This window comes from Rhinolophus hipposideros, assembly GCF_964194185.1.
Source record: "Rhinolophus hipposideros genome assembly, chromosome: 19".
In the NCBI taxonomy this organism is placed as follows: domain Eukaryota; kingdom Metazoa; phylum Chordata; class Mammalia; order Chiroptera; family Rhinolophidae; genus Rhinolophus; species Rhinolophus hipposideros.
In genome coordinates, this window is record NC_138065.1 from 4,096,524 (window position 1) to 4,117,593 (window position 21,070).

General features: G+C 41.1%; 1 protein-coding gene across 6 annotated transcripts in view; it reads left to right on the top strand.

The window, feature by feature from the left end:
• POGZ (pogo transposable element derived with ZNF domain) overlaps positions 1-21,070 on the top strand; it is a 41,052-nt gene that overhangs the window by 13,285 nt on the left and 6,697 nt on the right. For 3 of the 6 annotated variants that reach the window (XM_081025664.1, XM_081025665.1, XM_081025666.1), the window contains exons 3-12: positions 448-606; positions 8,122-8,297; positions 9,204-9,312; positions 10,609-10,899; positions 10,981-11,199; positions 13,157-13,263; positions 13,923-14,260; positions 14,613-14,767; positions 19,145-19,245; positions 19,702-19,848. In XM_081025664.1, the coding sequence (XP_080881790.1) occupies positions 448-606; positions 8,122-8,297; positions 9,204-9,312; positions 10,609-10,899; positions 10,981-11,199; positions 13,157-13,263; positions 13,923-14,260; positions 14,613-14,767; positions 19,145-19,245; positions 19,702-19,848 (1,802 nt within the window). The remainder of the gene's footprint in view (positions 1-447; positions 607-8,121; positions 8,298-9,203; positions 9,313-10,608; positions 10,900-10,980; positions 11,200-13,156; positions 13,264-13,922; positions 14,261-14,612; positions 14,768-19,144; positions 19,246-19,701; positions 19,849-21,070) is intronic. The other 3 variants (XM_081025667.1, XM_081025668.1, XM_081025669.1) reach the window with 3 other exon arrangements.

The window sequence follows — 21,070 nt, forward strand, 5'->3', positions numbered from 1 at the left end:
CAGAAAGTGGGTGGTAGTTCCCCCCCGGACCCCACATTGTACCCATTGCTCTGTATTTTCCTCTTCCTGGCTATTGATTGGGCCGAAACGGGACACAGTTCAGGGCGTTGTGGACGGCTTACTGTGCATGGCTCTGAATACCAGCAGTGGTGATAAGAAACCTTTGAGTCCTCAAGGTTTGCTTCTGTATAAGCAACACACTAAAATTCCGATCGGTCAGCTTGGGAGTTAACTGACCAGGAAATGTGAGACAAAGAAGAAGCCATGGTGGCTGCTTGGTGGAGTGAGGGACAAGCAGGAGAAATCACAGGAGCGGTTGGATTTACGAATAAACAGGCAACTTTGGCAATGGAGACCTACAACGAGATGCAAAGGGAAGAGTAGAGCAGTGTCCTTTAGTGTCCTCTGTCCCTGCCTCCGAGTGACTGTGCCTCCCCTTCCCCGCAGTTTCTGTGAGCCAGCAGCCAGTCTCGGCTCCAGTACCCATCGCTGCCCATGCCTCTGTGGCCGGGCACCTCTCTACGTCCACCACCGTTAGTAGCAGCGGGGCACAGAACAGCGACAGTACAAAGAAGACTCTTGTCACACTAATTGCCAACAACAATGGTAAGTGGGATTATTGGGAGGGGCGCGAGCGTACCAGAGGTTTTAGGAGCAGCTGCGCCTCAGGCACCGATGTGGTTCTGTTAGTGGGAGAGGGAATTGAGCGACAATCCCCTTCGGGAAGCCATCAGTAGGTGGTGCTGTCCCTTCTGAGTTGGTGCTGAACTCATGCGGCTTGTTTCGAGTCAGTGCCGCCCGATCTGGCTGCTGGTCACTCCGAGGAGAGAAAACGTAAACCCAAAACTCGTAACTATTAAAGAGATCTGGGGTTTTTGGTTTTTTGTTTCATTGCTTTTGTTTCATTTTGTTTTTTAATTGCCACTAGTTTGGTAAGAATTCCCCCAGGGCAGCTTTGTTCTGTATTTTCTCTGGCAGGTTCATTTGGTTATTGGTTCCTGGGTATAGAAAATAGGGTAGGGTGGTTGCCTAGCTGAAGGAAATGGTGAAAGAGTAGTGTTTTAGTGTGTTTATTGACTAGAGAGGCTATATAGTATTGATTTTTTTTTTTTTTTAACATTTTGTTTCTGATGACTGTTTCTACACTCTGAATGTGAGTTATTGGCAAGTTACGTCTCAAGCTTCAAAACTAGAAGAAGCACCTTCATAGAGTTGTTGCACTGCTAAAAAGGACTTTATTGTTTATTATTTTATTTCCTTTAAAAATACAAAGTGCTGTGTGGACATTTTCAGGCGTTATATCACCCACTATGTAGGCACAAAGTGAGATTGCTTTATTAATGTAAGAATAATATGTGCGTTGTAGAAAAGTAGAGAAAAACAATAAAAGGAAGAAAAACATTTAAAATATCTCACTTTTTCTGGAGATAACTTTGTAACTCTTATTCTAAAATACATGTATGTACTTTTATATATTCTACATGCTATGTGTAGTGATTTACTTTTTACAAAAATGGATCGTATAGTCTCTACATTGTTCTTTGCCTGCTTTTTTCCTTCAAAATGTAGTGACTGTCTTCTCATTTGACTAAATATGTATCTGACATTTTTGATGACTAACTGATGTTTGGTTAACTGTTATTAATAATAGGTTGTAAAAGGGTATGTTGCTATTTTCAAGAGCCACTGTGAGCGTCTCTGTGTCTTTTCTCACATCTATAGGTTGTTCTCAGAATATAGAACCAGATGTCAAATTGTTGAATCAAAGGTCATAATTTTAAGGATTTTGATCAATATTTGTTCCTGGATTGGCCGTCAGTTTTCCATTAGAAGTGCACATGGTGTTCTTATTTTTGCATGTAACACTTATTCCGCTATTGTTGGACATTTTTTTGAGTCCCGATTTTTTGTTTTATTTATTTATTATCTTTTAAAGATCCCATTTTTTTGTGATTACAAAGTGCTATGTGGACATTTTCAGGCGTTGTATCACTCACCGTGTAGACACATCTGCGGTACAAAGTGAGATTGCTGGGTCGGGCATTTAAGATTTGATAAGACAGCATCAGATTGTCCTGATCTGTTGCTCTAAAGAAGTGACCACCAGCAGCTCTTTCCCCATATGTTTTCAATCTCTGGTCACTGAAAGTATGATTTTTATCATGTGGAAAGCACTTAGAATTTTTTTCAACTTATAAATAAAGACCCTCATATATATGTAAAGATGAGGCACCACTATCTAGAGAATTCTCTCATTTTTACAGATGTGGAAACCAAGGCCTAGAGAGTCTAAATAATTTGCTTAAGGTCAGATAATTGGTAACTGACTAAACTGGACTTGAATTATGTAGACTTTAAAGCTTGTGGCCTTTCTACTGTATTTTACTGCTATCCTTAGGTTCTCTTAAAATAATCTGTCAAAGCTCTAAGCTCTATTAGCAACCAGTTTAGCTAAACTTTTCTTTGATCCGAGGGTTCCAGGGCCGTGATGAGCATCTCATGACACACTGACATGACCTAGTCCCCTTGGCTCTGAATGGACTCGATTCCCGAGCCCTCTTCAGGCCTGTGTGCTAATTTTTAAATATAGAGTATATATAAATTGATTTCATTTATTTCAGAAACCACTAGTATTCAAAATAAAATGTTAACCCAACTTCATGGTTAAAAAAAAAAGGGTATAACCACAGTTACATGTGTCTATATTCTTCCAAAAACTGTCCATGCATAGATAAGCACACATTAATAGGTCAGTTTGTCTAGCCATATAAAAATATGGTCTGTAACTTTTTATCAGATTCTCTTGGATGCCAGCATAGGGATAAGATAGAGGGATAAGACTTCACAATAGAGTGGATACAAAACGTTCCTCTTACAACCCAGTTCACCTATAATAAGCCTTTCGTTTAATTGTATTGATATATTGTCTACTTATTACATTATTAATATAGCAAGGGAGAATAACTTTTCAGCAATTTAGTATTATTTCACCTAGTGCACTAGGTTCTTTGGAAACTAAAAAGCTGTCTTTCCTCCCACCCCCCTACTCCCCACCTTTTGTAAGACCCGTTTGAAAACCATTCTGGCTCCTGATTCCCAACAGCCACCTCCTCCAATAATCACATTTTAAAAGACTCCCTTTTGGGGTATCGATTGGCTTTTGTCATTTATCTGGTTCTCTTATTTTCCTTGCCCTCTCTACATTAAAAGGCATTCACATGGCTCATGATTTTAAGGAACATTTTTATGTGTGTGGGAGGGAAAGAGTAGGAGGAGCACATGGGTATATTTATAATGGTCTAGTCTGAAACTGGGTGGTGTTTGTTTTATCATTACACTTTATAACCTAAGTTTTATATAACAGTCTGTGTGAATCAAATGTTAAGGTATAATTAAGATAAAACTATTTCAAAATAATGAATGGGACGAGGGCATGGGGATGGACACAGTTTTGACCTATACTCCAAAATACCTGTTGTCCCATGGAGAGTGATAGTTAAAAAAAAAAAAAAAAAACATTTCCTATACAATGGAGAAAGAATAGGTTTTTTTGTTTGTTTTGTTTTGTTTTTAACAAGTTACACCAGGGCAACTGAACGCTTTTTTCCACATTGAAAAAAATGAAGTACCTCCCACCCCTACCTCCTACCAATACAAACATTAACTGTAAATGATCACAGACCTAGATGTAAGAGCTAAAACTATAACTATAAAGGCAAACACGTGTAAATCTTTATGACCTTGACTTAGGCAGTGGTTTCTTACGTGGGGCACCAAAAGCATAAGTAACTATAGAAAAATTAGATAAATTGGACTTCATAAAAATTTAATAAACCTTTTATGCTTCAAAGGGAGGGCACAATCAAGAAAGTGAAAACATATAACCCATAAAATGGGAGACAATTTTTGCAAATAATATATCTGATAAGAGACTTGTATCTAGAGTATACAAAGAAGTAGTTCAATCCAGTAATGAAAAGACAAATAACCCAATTTTGGGGGCAATGGATCTGAATAGACACATCTCCAGTGAAGATATATAAATGGCCGATACACACATGAATGGGGGCCCAACATCGTTAGTTGTTAAGGAAATGCATATCAAAACCACAACTGCTTCATACCTGCTAGGACAGCTGTAATCAGTAAGACGGACAATAGCAGGTGTTGGTGAGAATGTGGAGAAATTGGAACTCTCACATACTGCTGAGGGGAACGTAAAATGGAAAATAGTCGGGCAGTTTCTCAAAAAGTTAAGCATAGAGTGATCATGTGACCCAGCAGTTCTACTCTTAGTTATATACCCAGAAGAGTTGAAAATATGTTCACACAAGTACTTGCACACAAATGTTCATAGCAGTATTATTTTTTTATAGCCAAAAAGTAGAAACAACCCAAGCTGTTGAATGGATGAACAAAATGTGGTATAGCCATACCATGGAATACTGTTAGGCCCTAAAAAAGGAATGAAATACTGATATATGCTATAACATGAATGGAACTTGAAAATATAATGCTGAGCGAAAGAAATCAGACATAAAAGGCCGTATATTGTATGACTCCATTTATATGAAATGTCCAGAATCGGCAAATCCATGGTGACAGAAAGTAGATTAGTGTTTGTCAGGGCTGGGAGAGAGGAGTGTGGGTAATAACTGCTAATGGTGCAGGTTTCTTTTTGGGGTGATGCAAATGTTCTGGAATTAAATAGTGGTGATGGTTGCACAAATCTTGTGGATAAACTGAAAACCTCTGAATTGCGCACTTTGAATGGGTGATATGTATGGCATGTGGATTATATCTCAGTAAAGCTGTTTTTGGCTTTAGGGGTTATTGTTTGTTTAAGAAAGTGTCAGGAATAAAATTTTGGAATATTATTATTTTTTTTTTTTTTGCCGTTCTCCGTAATCTGTCACTCAGCCCTGGGAAATTAGTCCTATAGCTTTGACTGATTATATGTTTGCATTGGAAAGAAACATTATGAAGGGAAATAAACCAGAACTTAATTCTGAGCTGTGAAAGATGTGAATTTAATTTTATACATTTCTTAATGCATAGCAAGTTAGGATTTTCATCCCCCTTTAGCTCATTTCAACTCCAGTTTAGCCCTCTTAAGGGTTTTAAGACTATGTAAGTAAGCTTAAAAGACTGAAGGAAAAAAATGAAGACGTTCAGATTTGTCCAACAAACAGAACATACTGTGAGAGAAGCTGCAGTGAGCTCCTTCCCTTATTTAATCAGTTTATGGCTGTGGTGCCTGGTTTGGGCGCCGAGAGTAAACTTAGAGGCAGGAGATTGATTGGCTGGATAATTCTGTTAAAGGCTTTTTAAGCCTCCCGATTCTCACTGTCACTTTCATTCTCTAGAACTAGAACTTTGTACGACCTTCAAATTGTTAGAATTTCTTTGAGAAAAGAATTAATAAGAATTCAGAAATCATTTAAAAAATTCATTAGAATGTTAGAATTCATTCAAATTCAAATAATTCATTAAAAATGATAAGTATAATTTACTCAGTGTGACTTGCCCTATGCTGGATTTTACTTTCAATTGCATCGTGAACCTAATCTGAGCTTAGAAACCCACTTTTTTGTTTGCACTGTATTTTTGGAAAAGTCCTAACGATGCACCAAAATTCAAACATGACCCTGGTGTCATAGAGAATATTTGCGGAAAATGCCCATGTTGACATTCTTTATAATAGAAGAATTGGTGCAGATTTCATGGGAACAGGATCTCTTTCAAGACTTGCTAATGCTGGTTGATTTCACATAAATGCAAAATATTTCCATCATTCCCCTCCTGTATTTAGTTGGGATGTTGAGTCAGTGATTATCTTAAGAATATTTAGGCTTAGATAAATAACAGAATTTCTTTTTTTACCATAGCAGTTGAAATAATGAATAGATAATGTATGTTTTGTTTAGTCAATATTTTTCCGCCATAGATTGTACAGGAGTAAACGAGATGGGTGGGGAACATATGCGTATAGATGAAAAGAGACTTAAGAGATATGTCCATCAGTTGAATATCTGTTGGGAACCCTTTTGTAACCTGATTCAAACAAACTCTTTAAAAATTACAGACAATCATCTGTTTGAATTCTGACTTGGTATTTGATATTAAAGAATTACTATACAATAGTTTAGTGGTTACCAGAGGGTAAGGAGGGTGGGAAGTGGGAGATGAGGGTAACGGGGATCAAATATATGGTGATGGAAGGAGAACTGACTCTGGGTGGTGAGCACACAATGGGATTTATAGACGATGTAATACAGAATTGTACACCTGAAATCTATGTAATTTTACTAACAGTTGTCACCCCAATAAATTTTTTTAAAAAAGAATTACTATATATTTAACTTTTATAGAGTATAATTGACAAATATAATTGCAAGATACTTGAAGTGTCCGTGGTAGTGATTTGATACACGCGTACGTTGTGAAAAGATTCCCACTATCTAGCTAATGAACACCTCCGTTACCTCATATATTTATCTTTGGGAGGGAGGAGTGAGAACATTTAAGTTGTACTCTCAGCAAATTTCAATTTATTATACAGTGTTATCAACTATAGTCACAGAATTATTGTTACAGTTTTAAAGGAATGATAATGGTGTTGATACTTGCTCTTTAAGTTCTTTTAGAGGTATATATTGAAATATTTACAGATGAAATGATATGATCTGGAACATGTTTCAAAATAATATGGGAGCTGGTAAGTGGGTGGAAGGTATAGATGAAACAAGATCGGTCATTAAGTTAATAATTGTTGAAAGTCAGTGATGGGTACATGCAGATTTATTATAGTGGTGTGTGAGTTTGTGTGTGTGTGTTTAACTTCTCCATAATAAAACATTTAGATTTAAAATCTATATAGTCAATAAATTGCCAGCATAGTTAGTATAGATAGAACTTGTTGAATTTTTTGTTTATCTGTCAACCTCTATAATCACTAGTCTGCTGGCCCAGTAACTGTGAGGGTCTAGTCCACTGATGGGCTCTCAATTTCTGGGAGAATGTGGGACAAGCCACGGTTGGCCCATTAATAGTCACCTGTAAACCTACTCTCCTGGCCTAACTTTGTAGCTAATGGCAGAGACTCCATTGTCAAGTAGAACATACAGTTCAGAGGACTCCTTCCCATTCTGGTGATTGGAGGAAAAAAGGCAAGGCAGTGTGTTGCTTTCATGTTTGATATAGGTATATTGGCTCCCTGAAATTTTCTGTCTGGTTTTGAAGTATTTTTGAAGTATTAGGAAACTTTGTATTCTTTGTATTAAGGATTTTTCAGCCCTGTGTAGTAAATAGAGGACTTAAAAATATTTACAAAATTGCTTTTCTCACAAATGAAAAAGAATTTAGAATATTTCAATAATAATTTGCCCAGCTTATTAGTATTTATAATATCTATTAATATTTATTCATGAATGAATCATTATCTTCTGAAGTCATGTCATCCTTACTCGATGTGGGTTAGTTTTTGACCAGATAGAGAGAAGGTAGCCTGCCACTCTCTTTGTTCCCATACCTGTAAAAGATAGTGCTTGTTTAGAGTTTTGCATTTCTGAGATTTGACTCACTAGGAAGAGACGCCATTCTTTAAGTTCTGTATACTCGCTCAATTAATGTTTGTTGATGAGTATTCCTCTTGTAAAAAGATTAAGGTGGGTTAGCAGCAAACTACATTTTGACAAAATAGGTTAAACGTGGTGCTTTTGGTTTTTCAGATTTTTTAAGAAAATTTTTTTTTTTTTTTAGGAAAATAACTTATATGTTATTTTGTTTGGCTGATTTGGTATGGGGAGATTATGTGTGGTCACCTAAATAATTAGTCAAAGTAATAGTCATGTAGCGGTCTTAATATTTTAAGACATCCCTAGTTAAGATACATAGGGGAGATGTTAGTGAACCTCCCCTACCTACCTGTTTTTCTGTTAGTTGTAGATTTGGGTGAAGCTTAAATTTTTGGTGAATTTGGTGACGTTAAACCTGAGGTGAGTGATAGTCTTGGATATTTTGATATCTGGGACACCATTTCTTATCTAAGATCATAATGTTTCTCACAAAATGTGGGTTTGTTTTCTTATGTTGCTGTTTTTTCTCCCTTTCACCCTTTAGCTGGCAATTCTTTGGTCCAACAAGGTGGCCAGCCGCTCATCCTCACCCAGAATCCAGCCCCGGGTCTGGGCACAATGGTTAGTCAGCCAGTACTGAGGCCTGTCCAGGTCATGCAGAATGCCAATCATGTGACTAGTGCCCCTGTGGCCTCACAGCCCATATTCATCACTACACAGGTGAGTAGGACTCGGGATCCTGGGACTTGGTGCAGAGGAGAGTATCTGCCTTAGAGTCTGTGACATCATGAGAAACGGTCCTGCATCCTGTCTTTTGACCGCGCTTTCTCATTGGCTGTTTTGTAAATTGATGCTGACTTTTGTGGAAAGCCTAACATAGCTTACAGCTGGCTGATCTCCTCTTCATCCCCCTTAGAGGGCTATTAAGTGATCTGATGGAGGTTTGGGCAGAAATTAGTGGGAAAGCTTGGGTTCAGAAGCCTTAACTTGCCCCTCAGGGCTTCTCGCCCTTTGCTTGAACCGTTTTTGTTAAAATGGGGTGAGTTCGTTGGCTTTTGGAAATCTAGGTGAAATTGGTGAGATGTGGGCAGATCTTTGAAGAGAAGGAAGATGACTTATTTGCTACGTCATGTGCATTGAAGTGGAAAACCTAATGCTGGACGTGGGGTGCAAAGGCAGATTCGCCTCTGCCTGTGGCTTCCTCAGTTACAAACTCTTAGAAATTTGCCCGAGGTTCATGGCCTTTGAAGTGGATTTGGAACAATTTTTTACAATTATTTGTATGTTGAATCACTCCGGTGAATAATTACTACTGTCATTTTATTTTTCCCTTCTATGTCTTTAGCAGGTTAGGGTCCAGTCTTTGGATGAGTTTTTTTTAAGACAGGAAGTAGATTTTCATTTTCGCTCATATGCACCCAAGTCTGTTCTCCAGTTTCTATATTTTGTTACTCAAAAGTTTGCCAGAACCCCTAAATTGCTCATCTCAGTCATTTAAAAGCTCTGACTCCAGAGAGGGAACTACTAGGGAAGAGTGTGGGAAGTTTTTTGGATGTAGGCCTGACTACGGTCTCTGCTAGCATTAGCGGGTCTCTATGTTAAAGATCACTTTGCTTTTTAACGCAGGGATTTCCTGTAAGAAATGTCCGGCCTGTACAAAATGCAATGAATCAGGTTGGAATTGTGCTGAACGTACAGCAAGGCCAAACGGTTAGACCAATTACACTAGTCCCAGGTAAGGAAAAATGTCTGTCCATGTGGAATCCACTCACATTCAGAAGATTTGTTTTTATTGTCTCAACACACTTGAGGTCATTTACAAAGTGTATTTAAGGAAAATCTAAAACTATAAACCTCATATTGATTTAAGCCCGTTTTTTTGAATATTGTTTCTAACCTTTGGCCAGGGTGGTGGTTTTATTTATTTCTCTTTTTAACTTTTTACCACCCTGTAGGAGGTAGTAAAACTGGGTTTATTTATATAGTCCGTTTTCTATTTCTCACCTTTTAGTCAGCTATTAAGTTTGTTATCCTGGAGTAATATTATTAATGCAAACTCCCAAATTTTGTATTCCTTATAATTCTACTCATATATGTGGTGGGATTATAAACTCTATTTTGCTTTAATTTTATAGCATAGATTGTAGATGTAAGTTAAACAAATGACATACCCTTTGAGGATAAATATTGTCTAGTTAGTATTTTTTTTTTGAAGAAACTGAAGTGAAAGATAATTTTTAAAAAATCTTGTAATTTTCCCCCAGTTCTTTATTTAGTGTCTAAATTTACTACAATTCAGGTGCAAAAAAGAATACTTTAGTTGAGTTGTTGTAAGGGTGTCTCTATAAGTTTGTCTTCCTAAGTTTTATTGTTCTCAGAGCCCACAGAGGTAGTTTTTTTGTTGTTTTTTTTGTTTTTTTTTTGCCTTCAGTCTTTGAATTGATCCTATGTAGTTCTGATGTTTCTTAAATATACTCATATGTCAGTGGAATTGTCTATAGCTGAGCCAGGAGACTCTCATCTTTGGGACATACTAGTCGAATAGTTGGGCTTCTGTTTGAGTTTGTTTATTACATAAGAATGGAAGACTCCTTTAGTATTCTGAGAAAGCAAGGTTGCTTTTTCCAGGACCAAGTCTGCCCTTTGGGCCTGTACATACCCATATTGCCTCCTATGCTATGCCCATTCTTTCTCTTGCAGTACCAAAGTCAAGCTACTCCTGGTTGTAGTCTTAGACTAGAAAAGGCAGCGTGGTAAGGGATTTTGGGGAGGAGTTGATGGGAATCTTCTTTCTTCAGTTAAATGTTTTTAAGACTGGTTATGTAGGCTAATTTCTTTTAGTAGTAGGCTTGAATGCCTAGTACTTTCTCAGATATGAGACTCTGTGCTACTCTTGATAAGCTCTGATGGTCACCAGTCATTTTGGGGAAATAACCTCTTCCTATCCCGATATTTCCAGTGGAGACGGGGATGTATTCTAGGTGAGCTTGTTGATCAAGATGTGGTACTTTTCTTTGTCTCTCTTTTGAAGCCCCAGGTACCCAGTTTGTGAAGCCGACAGTTGGAGTCCCCCAGGTGTTCTCTCAGATGACCCCAGTGAGGCCAGGCTCCACCATGCCCGTGAGGCCCACCACCAACACCTTCACCACCGTCATCCCAGCCACTCTCACCATTCGAAGCACCGTCCCACAGTCCCAATCCCAGCAGACCAAGTCCACTCCCAGTACTTCCACCACTCCCACCGCCACACCTCCGACCTCCTTGGGGCAGCTAGCCGTTCAGCCTCCAGGCCAGTCCAACCAGACCCCGAATCCCAAGCTAGGTGAGGCTTGGGGAGAGGAGACAGCAGAGCTGGGACGGGGTGGTGGGTGGAGAACAGATGATTCTCACTTGGCCAACATAGCTCCCTCCTTTCCCTCTCCACCTGCAGTGAGCATTACCAGCTTTGTCACTGTGAAGCGACCTGGAGTTACAGGTGAAAATAGCAATGAAGTGGCCAAACTGGTGAATACGCTTAACACCATCCCTTCCCTGGGCCAGAGTCCCGGGCCGATGGTGGTATCCAACAACAGCTCTGCCCATGGCTCTCAGAGAACCAGCGGACCTGAGTCTTCAGTGAAAGGTACAGTAACCTTGCGAATCAGCAACAAGGAATTCTGTGGACGTGCTTTGTAGGTGGGTGAAATGGATTGATTGAGCAGGTGTGGGTGGGACCATCAAAGGATGGCTTCATCGAGGAGCTGGATTTCCAAACAAGGTTTGAAAGTTGGGATTTGGTCGAGAGGTTTTCAGGTGTAGAAGGATATGAACATGAGGGTTTTCAGCGGTCTAGATCAGGGGTCGGCACGCTTTCTCTGTAAAGGACCAGATAGTAAGTAGGTTAGGCCATATGTACCACATAGTCTGTGTCACAGGTATTCAACTCTGCATTGTATGCAAAGCAGCCTCAGGCAGTGTGTAACTGAATGAGCGTGGCTGAGTTTCACCGGAAGTACTTAGGGACTCTGAATGTCCTATAATTTTCATATGGCAGAAGATACTACTTTTGCTTTTATTTCAACCATTTAAAAACGTAAAAATGGTGTTGGAAAAACCAAATATCCACATCCAAAAAAAATGAAGGTAGACCCTTACCAGATACAAAAATGAACTCAATGAATCGAAGACCTACTAAACAGAAGAGCTAAAACTATAAATTCTTAGAAGAAAACACAAGGGAAAAGCTTCATGACGTTGGGTTTGGCAGTGATTTCTTGCATATGACACCAAAAACACAGGTAACAAAAAACAAATAGAAAAGTAAGACCATATCAAAGGATACTATCAGCAGTGAAAAGGCAACCCACTGAATGGGAGAAAATATTTGCAAATCGTATTTCTGGTAAGGGGTTAATATCCAGAATGTATAAAGAATTTCTACAAGTCAACAACAAAAGAACAAACAACCCAATTTAAAAATGGGCAAAGGAGTTGACTAGCCATTTCTCCAGAGAAGATACACTATAACCATTGAGTCCATGAAAAGGTGCTAAACAGCACTAATAATTACAGAAATGGAAATCAAAACCACAATGAGGTAAGACTTCACACCCATTTAAGGTGGCTATTGTCTAAAACACAGAAAATAACAAGTGTTGGTGAAGGTGTGGAAAAATTGGAACCCTTGCGCAGTGCCGGTGGGAATGTAAAATAGCATGATTTTTACTATTGATATTTACTACAAAAAAATGAAACAAAATTACCATATGACCCAGCAGGTCCCCTTCTGGGTACGTACCCAAAAGAATTGAAAGTAGGGACCCAAACAGATATTTGTCCACCGATGTTCATAGCAGCATTATTCACAAATAGCCAAAAGGTGGAAGCAACCCAAGTGTCTGATAGCCTATGAATGAATGAACAAAATGTATATACATACCGTTGTATATTGTTGTTGTATATTGTTTGGCCTTAGAACAGAAGGAAATCCTGACACATGGCTACAACATTCATGAATCTTGAGGACATTATGATAAGTGAGCCAGTCACTAAAGGACAAATACTATATGATTCCCATTATCTGAGTGAGGTACCTAAAGTAGTCAGATTCATAGAGACACAAGTAGGATGGTGATTGCCAGGGCCTAAGAAAAGGGGGGAATGTGGAGTTTTTTAGTGGGTTTCAGTGTTGCAAGATGAAAGGACTTCTGGAAATTGCTTACACAACACTGAGAATGTACTTAACACAGCTGAACTGTATGCTTGAAATTGGTTGAGAAGTAGGTTGTAGGCTATGTATATTTTACCACAATTAAAGAAAAAAAAAACTGTATAACAACAACAAAGAGTAAAAGGCATTCTTAGTTCATGGTCCAAACAGAAACTGGCCGCTGGCTGGATTTGGTCTATGAGCTATAGCTTGCTGACCCTTGGCCTAGAAGTAGGAGAAAGGATGAAAGCAGCGTGCCTCCTAATGATCTCGTGCTTGCTGACCAACCTCGATAGGCCCCTCAGGGAGTGTGGAACCTTTTTCCAAAAGGCCAGTAATCTGTTTCCAGTATCATCTTCTTAATCTCATCAATGCTTCTCACTTCTTCCAGTGACCTCTTCCGTCCCCGTGTTTGACCTCCAAGATGGTGGACGGAAAAGATGTCCACGGTGTAACGCTCAATTCCGTGTAACCGAAGCTTTGAGAGGTCACATGTGTGTAAGTGATATGGCCGGTGATGGGCATCCAACTTAAAGGGATACCACTGCATACCTCCTGTCATATTGGGAGCTTGTGAAGCAGGGGCTCTACGATGATGGGGGCTTTTTAAGGGTTACTTTCTCTTTGGGACTGTGTTGGAAGAGCTGTGTTTGAGAATGTGGTAGGATACACTTAAAGACCCTCAGCTGGATCAGAACATATGCAACCTTGGCTCCTTAGTGATGGTAGGGTCTTGAAACTGCCCAGGAGAACAGGTGTGTTAGAATCAGAACCTAAACCAAGTTGGCTGTATGGTCAGATGAGTCAGGAGCTGCTAACCAGTTGCATTTCTAGCCTTTGTGTTTTGACATTAGTTCACATGCAGAGGTCGGAACTTCCTCCTGCCAGGGGGCTCAGAACCAAGTTAAGCTAGTGAGTGGTTATAGGAGCTCAGGCAGGAAAGAGAAGTACAAGATACGGTGTTTGGAGTGGCACGTGGCTGTAAATATATACACACTAGAAAAAGTGAATCTTGGAAATGCTGTGGAAAATTGGAGAGCGAAAGCTGGATGAGAATACCTAGAGCCAAACTTACCAAGGAATGTTCTGGACTTGGGGGAGTAGCACACCCTAGACCCCAGGGGAGCCAGAATGATCGATGCCTTCTTTCTTGATAGTACTGTTGCCCCGAAATGGTCGAATACCAGAAGAAAGGAAAGTCTCTGGATTCTGAACCCAGTGTCCCCTCAGCAGCAAAGCCCCCGTCCCCTGAGAAAACAGCTCCTGTTGCTTCCACACCCTCTTCTACACCAATTCCTGCGCTGTCACCACCTACAAAAGTCCCAGAGCCAAATGAGAATGTGGGTGACGCTGTCCAGACCAAGCTCATCATGCTGGTGGATGACTTCTACTATGGGCGGGATGGTGGCAAAGTAGCCCAACTCACAAACTTCCCGAAGGTCGCCACGTCTTTCCGATGCCCACACTGTACCAAAAGGCTAAAGAACAACATTCGGTGAGTGTCAGAGAGCCTTGGATGTTACCTTGGAGAAGAGAAGGCTGACATTTTCTTACCTGTTTAATAAGTCTTTCCCTTTGGGGAATGGTTCTGTTATCCAGTATTTCTAAGGATTATCATTATTATAAAATCAATAGCGAGTACCTTAGCTATTACTGTAGTCATCTTTTAATAAATAAAAGACACCGTTGGGTAGAGTCAGGGAGACCCGTGTATCTCCTTCCACAGAACTCTTAGTTCCCTATCCGGAACTAAGGGGAGAGGGAGCAGGTAATGTCTGTTCTGTGATTCTGTCATGTCTCCGAGGCTACTGAGTTTTACATGGTTTCTGTATTTTGTGCTGCTGCAGGTTCATGAACCATATGAAGCACCACGTAGAACTCGATCAGCAGAACGGGGAGGTGGATGGTCACACTATCTGCCAGCACTGTTATCGCCAGTTTTCCACTCCCTTCCAGCTCCAGTGCCACTTGGAAAATGTCCATAGTCCCTATGAATCAACCAGTAAGTCTGGAAACTCTTCAACTCGAGGGCTGCACTTAGCTCTTTCTCAGTAATTGGCACTAGGGGGAGCCGGTTTTAGTTACTTGTAGTCACGTGGGTAACACTGTAGAGGAAGTTGTTGGTATGTGTGTCATCAGTTCCTTACTTCACTTACACGGTTTTCTTACAAGCCTGACCTCTGTCCTGTTCAGCACGACTTGAGTTTAGGGCCAGATCCTGAATTAGTCGGGGCTGCGGTTCAGGACCACTGGAGAGAGATACCTGTAATGGGTTTATTACCGAAGTCCTTTTATAGAAGGAGCGCCTACATTTGGACCTCCATCTTAGCTAGTCCCCTGGTAGTTTGTATGTAAGATTAAAGATAATGTTACGAAGTACTTTACGTTGAGACAGTGCTTTCAGTGAAGTGTGAGTCGGAGTGTTACCTACACTGTACAGATGAGGGAACATGGGCTGGCCACGAGCTCAGAAAAATCAAGTCATAGTAGGGTGACATTGTGAGAATTTGAGCCCAGTCCTCTAGAATACTTCCTGTGTCCTGGAAGGGACTTCTAGTTTTGTCGCAGAAACAAAACTTATGTACATGTGGGGAAATGTGAGAACAGCACAGTATATTTATTATACACATAGGCGTCGTGTGCTCTCAATAGTCCAATAGTTCAGACAGGAGGAACGATCCCTGTGGCTGGGTTTCCCAGAAAGTCATGCTTAAATTTTTAGTCTTTTAAATACAAGGAAGGTTTTAATGGATAGAGAGAAGAAAAGCTCTTAGGTGATGGGAAATGGCATGAGCAAGCACAGAGGGACCAGAAATATGCGCGTGTTCTGGATGCTTCTGCTGCAAATTAAAAACCTTGCCTAGAAAGACATTCAACAGCAAGGACGTCTGTTATAGCCTCTCACTGAGAGGGCCTCATGCCCAGAACTTGAGGGCTCTGCTTCTCGACCTTTCTTTCTCCTGTCTCTGGCCCATAGAGTGGCTGTGTGAGTCCCAGGCATTGCACTCACACACACAGACGAAGAACAGACTGTACCCTCCTGTGTGTTTCCAGAATCTGTTTCTCCCAAGGCGAATGCTTCCCCTTCCTCCCTCCTTGGCCTTGGTCACAGCGGCAAGGGGACTGGGGCTGCCATGGGTGGCTGAGGCTAGTGCTGCTCAGTGGAAATATACTGTGAGCCACACTTCTAATTTTAAGGTTTTTAGTAGCCATTTTAAATAAAGGTGAAACAAGATTTTAAAATGAATTTTTCCCATTAACAGATTTTTCATATATTTGAACAGTGACAGATGATTGCTAGACTCAGTGTGGTGATGACATCATAAGGTATAGAAATGTTGAGTCACTGTGTATACACTTGAAACTAATATAATATTGGGTGCCAACTACGTAAAATTTTAAAAATGAAAGAATTTTAAAACCATTTTTAAAGTTGGTGGAAACCTGGTGGATGTACTAGTACTCTCAGAGCAGATCTCGGTCTGGGCTCACACGTTTCAGGTGTTCCCTGAGCATACGTCACCGGCAGTTACCATATTGCACAGTGGGACACAGGGCGACGCCTTTGCGGGAAGAGTGGGTATTGAAATCAGCCATAACGGCACTGCAGTGTAGCAGCAGAGGAACCAGCTCGGTCTGGTTAAGACCCAGAGTTCTTCACCGTCAGTGACAGGCAGCCCACATAACTTACCTGCCCTTCCCAGTGACAATGTCTAACTCAGTTAATACAGAATCTGGTCGGTGGGTTTTCGTTAGTCCGTTTGTGAGGACATACGGACTATACATAGGAAAGATAAGTTTTTCCTTGTGGAAAAAAAAAGGCAGTGCAGAAGCTCATCGATCCTTCTCTCTTGGCTTACTACTCTCTTTCATCCCCGACCGTTAGCTTACATATCAATTTTATTCTTGGATCCTTTTCCTGCACCCATAGCGGATTCTGCATGCAAGTAGTGTGGTTTTTAATGTTAATATTTTGGGACCCACTGCTTTTCTTTAACTTTGAAAATACTTTTTTTATTTTCACTTTCTGGTGTTTTAAAATTAAATTATAGATACAATGGTATTTTGCTCCTAAATATTTCAGTATGTATCTAAAAACATAAGTATAATTTTCTCAATATAGTCATAGTATCTTCAAGACTTAAGAGAATTATTCATAAAACCTTAGTATTACCTAATACCTAGTCCACTGTCGGATTTCCTGAATTGTCTCCAAACATCAGTGGCTCATTATGTTTAATTACGGTAGCAGTAGAATCACAACAGCATTGTGTTTCTCTTCATTCTTGTTTAAGGGCAGTACACTGAGAGAGAGGTAGGTAGGACTGAGCAGCAGATGTTTCGAGGGGCTTCACCTTGCCCAGGTGTTGGGCGGATCCTGTGTGGAAACGGCTCGAGACGGGAAACGACCTGCTGGATAAAATCTTGGACTACATGGAGTGATGAGGTTAGACGAGCCTTAGGAAGGCATAAGGACCCCATCCTCCCGTTATTTGGAGAACAGGAAGCAGGAGCTGTAGTACTCACACCTGTTTTCTCAAAGTGAGACACTGCTAGGTGGTGAGGTGAGGGAGAGGGTGCCGGCCGGGCCAGTGTTGGGGCAGCCACTTGGGAAAGTCAGCTCTTCTCCCTCTTGCATCTGGTTCCTCACCTTCTTCTTCCTGCAGAACGGATGAGAAAGGTTACCGGAATCTCTTAACCCCACTGATGTCTTAGGTTCCTGTCTCACTGATTTTCTGGGTGTGAGGGAATACACATAACTGTGAGCACGGTATTTTTGCATTAGAAATTGCTTAGTAAGCGTCGCTATTGATGATGTGCGACAGGGGTAACAATGGAGCTGATGTGTAGGTTGTAGGAAACACCTTTGAGGTTGAAGGAGATGCCCAGGGAAAACATGGAGTAAGAAAGGCTTGGACAGAAGGTTGGGAAACACCAATGCTCGCAAGTGTTCTAGAAAAGGAAAAAAATTATTTAAAGAAGGTGGGTGAGCGAATGGAATCAAGAGCTAAGGGAGACAAAACGAGAGAAAATGCCATCATGCCACTGGTTACTGTTCCCCAAACACGTCAGGCTCTTACATACCGCCATGCCTTTGCTCTTGATCTTCTTGCGGCTCCTATGTCTGCAAACCCCCATTCTCCTTTCAAGGTGCAGCTTACGTATCTTACAGCTTTTCCTCATTCCTGTAGGCAGAATGTCTTATTTCTGTATCTGTGTCCTCCTAACACCTAATGTACCTTTCGGCAGTGGTTCTAAGTGGGTTGTAGACCCTTAAGAGAATGAACACAAAACTTGTAAATTCTCTTCCCAGAAGAAGAGACATTTTCCTCTTTTGCAAATAATTTCAGAGGATACCCTACATTTCCTGAGACCTCTTCCCTGGACCCCAGATTGAAAACTTGGGGGTTTTTGTTTATTTTACTTTAAGGACTTATCTAGATTTCATTCATTTTTGGGGGGGACAGGGGTTTGACATTGTCCATAAGTGCTCAAAGCTTCAAATTTACAATTTCCATAGTTACAAAAAAGTGACAATAATTCCAGTGACAGTAAGAAAAATACAAATACCTGTCTTTATTTTGCTTATGTAATTCAAAATGTGTAGCAATTAAAATGTTTACCAAAAATCCAGAATTGCTGCCTTACAAAGCTCTACAAAATGGCAAATTCACAGTTATCTTAAATTTGTTAATACTGGAACAATAACTCATAACAAGGCAAGAACTTCTCTTCATGACTCAGCTTTTTGAGGACAAATTCTTATTTGTACTCAGTAGATGTTCAATAAATGTTTGTTGAATTATTCATAAGAGGTAATCATTGTCCTTAAGCAGAGGAGTAAGTAACGTATTTTGAAGGAATTCATTTGGCAATGGTACGAAAAACTAGATACTGTCCCTGTATTCATTGGAGAAACAGGAGGTATTGGAAGTAAGCCAATTAGCAGTAGGCAATCATATGGACTTCTACCGAGTTTTTGTCTGAGGGAATGAAGATAAGACAATTCCTAGATGCATTTTGAGATAATGGTGACAGAACACAGGGATTTGGAGTCAGATAGTGCTCAAGATTTGAGCCCAGGAGTAGGTGAGGGAAGGAAACAGTGGGAAGGAAACAGTGGGAAGCAGGAGAGGATTGACGGTAGAATGTCCCATTAGAAAGGTGTTGCAGACAGTTCACGATCTAGAATGGAGCTTTGGTAAGAAGTCGGAGCTTGAGGCAAGCTCAGTTGTTACCAGCAACACACATGTGAAGAGACTCAATGATTTTCCTGACTACTGGGAATGAAGATGGACAAGTCTGAGAAAACCCAATGAGCTGGGAGGAGTGTGCTCTTACTTTCAGGGGGAGTTATCTATTGCTTTTCTTCTTACAGCCAAGTGCAAGATCTGTGAGTGGGCGTTCGAGAGTGAGCCGCTGTTTCTCCAGCATATGAAGGACACTCATAAGCCTGGAGAGATGCCTTACGTTTGCCAGGTATGGCCCATCTCTCCAGGGAGCATTAGCCCTCCTGCTCTCAGGCTGAATATAAAGAATCCATTCGTGAGCATTGCTGAATGTTACCGCACACACTCAGTTTCAGGAACGTTGAGGAGATGCAGAAGGAGGAGAAAACATAAAGGAGCATATATGTGTAGTTAGGGAGGGTCTGTCTCCTGAACTTGCCCTTTGGAGCTGGACAGAGAAAACTCTGCTCCTCTAGTCACAGAACTTGGGTTGTTCTCAGACTTCCCTGTCCTTCCCCATTTTTACCTCAATTCGCGGCTGAATTCATCCCAAACAGAGGCCTGTGTTACAAAGTCAGAATAAGAATTTGATTCCTGTACATTCAGGAAAATTCTTTCACGTTTTAATGTTTTTGTTGCTTCCTCTTTGTTGGGGCCTCGGTTGTTCGCTTCCCTCTTAGCTGACGTCCCCTGTCCTGTGCCTCAGGTGTGTCAGTACCGCTCGTCACTCTACTCTGAGGTAGACGTCCATTTCCGGATGATCCACGAGGACACACGGCACCTGCTCTGCCCCTATTGCCTGAAGGTCTTCAAAAACGGCAATGCCTTCCAGCAGCATTACATGAGGCACCAGGTACCAGGCACCGAGCGCTTCCCATACTCGCATTTTTTAAACTTACAGCTACTAAGCTAGGCAAGTTATTTTTGTACAGAAGAAGATAGATACGTTGGCAAAAGTTTATTGAATTTCGGTTATACGCATTGCATTGGGCTACGTGGCAAGCGAGAAACTAAACAGTACAATAAAGCATGACGAATGTTGTGTTGGGGAAATACAGGATACAGAAAAGCACATACCTGTTCTGGGAGCCGAGCGAGGCTTCCAGCAGGAAGGGTGTTGAAGACCGGAAGGGCGAGCAAAGATGGGCCAGAGAAGTGAAACAGAACAGTGTGCTCAGAGGCACAGGCTCAGAGGCACGGGCGAGAGAGTGGCGCTTCCGGGAACTGAGAACAGCTCAGAACAGTTGGAGTGTAGGATACGGAGTAGGGTGGAAGGTAGGGAACACTGTGGAGAATTTTGTAACTGTGAAAAGGAGTTAGAACTTATCATTAAGTCATTGGGAAGCCATTAAAGGGGTGTTTAAGTCCTGGAGTGACGTGTTCAAATCCGCTTTTAGTTATGATGACACGGGCTGCACTGAGGACAGTGAACTGAAGGAGGTTAAGACTACAGTTGGGGAGACCAGCCAGCCAAAGGCCTGTTCTGTTTGGGAGAGAGACGATAGTGGCTTTTGGCGTTGGAAATGAAGAAAAAGGGGAGAGTTGCGAGATGCTGGCAAGTGAAGTGGTATTTATGACTCAGGGGCGGATTAGGTGAAGGTCGCAAGGGAGTAGTTAAAACCTGGTGCCTGAGATTCTGCACGGGCACGTGGGTGAGTGGTGGGACTATGTAGTGAGAGAAACACGAGTGTCCTGAGGTGGCAGAGTCTGCGATGCTCTGTGGCTGCTTACCGAGCAGGTAGCTGGCGTGTCGGCCTGGAAGAAGAACCTGGGTTGTAGGAAAGGTGCTTAGGAGCCATCGTTACATGAATCCAGTGGATTTGAAACGTGTAAGTGCCATGCCGCCATCCCTCCGTCTTCTCATCCCCACCACTGAGAATAAGATGGAAGCTTAGGGCCCTAAGTCTCCATCCACAAAGCCAGGACCATAGTCCCAGCAGGAAAAGCAGATCTTGGTGTAGTGGAAGCTGAGGGAAGGAGAAAGTGTTTTGAAGAAAAGGGTGTGATCAAAATATTACCGGAAGGTATCAAGAAGGTAGAAACTTAGGGGCTGACCTTTAACTGGAGCGTTTTGT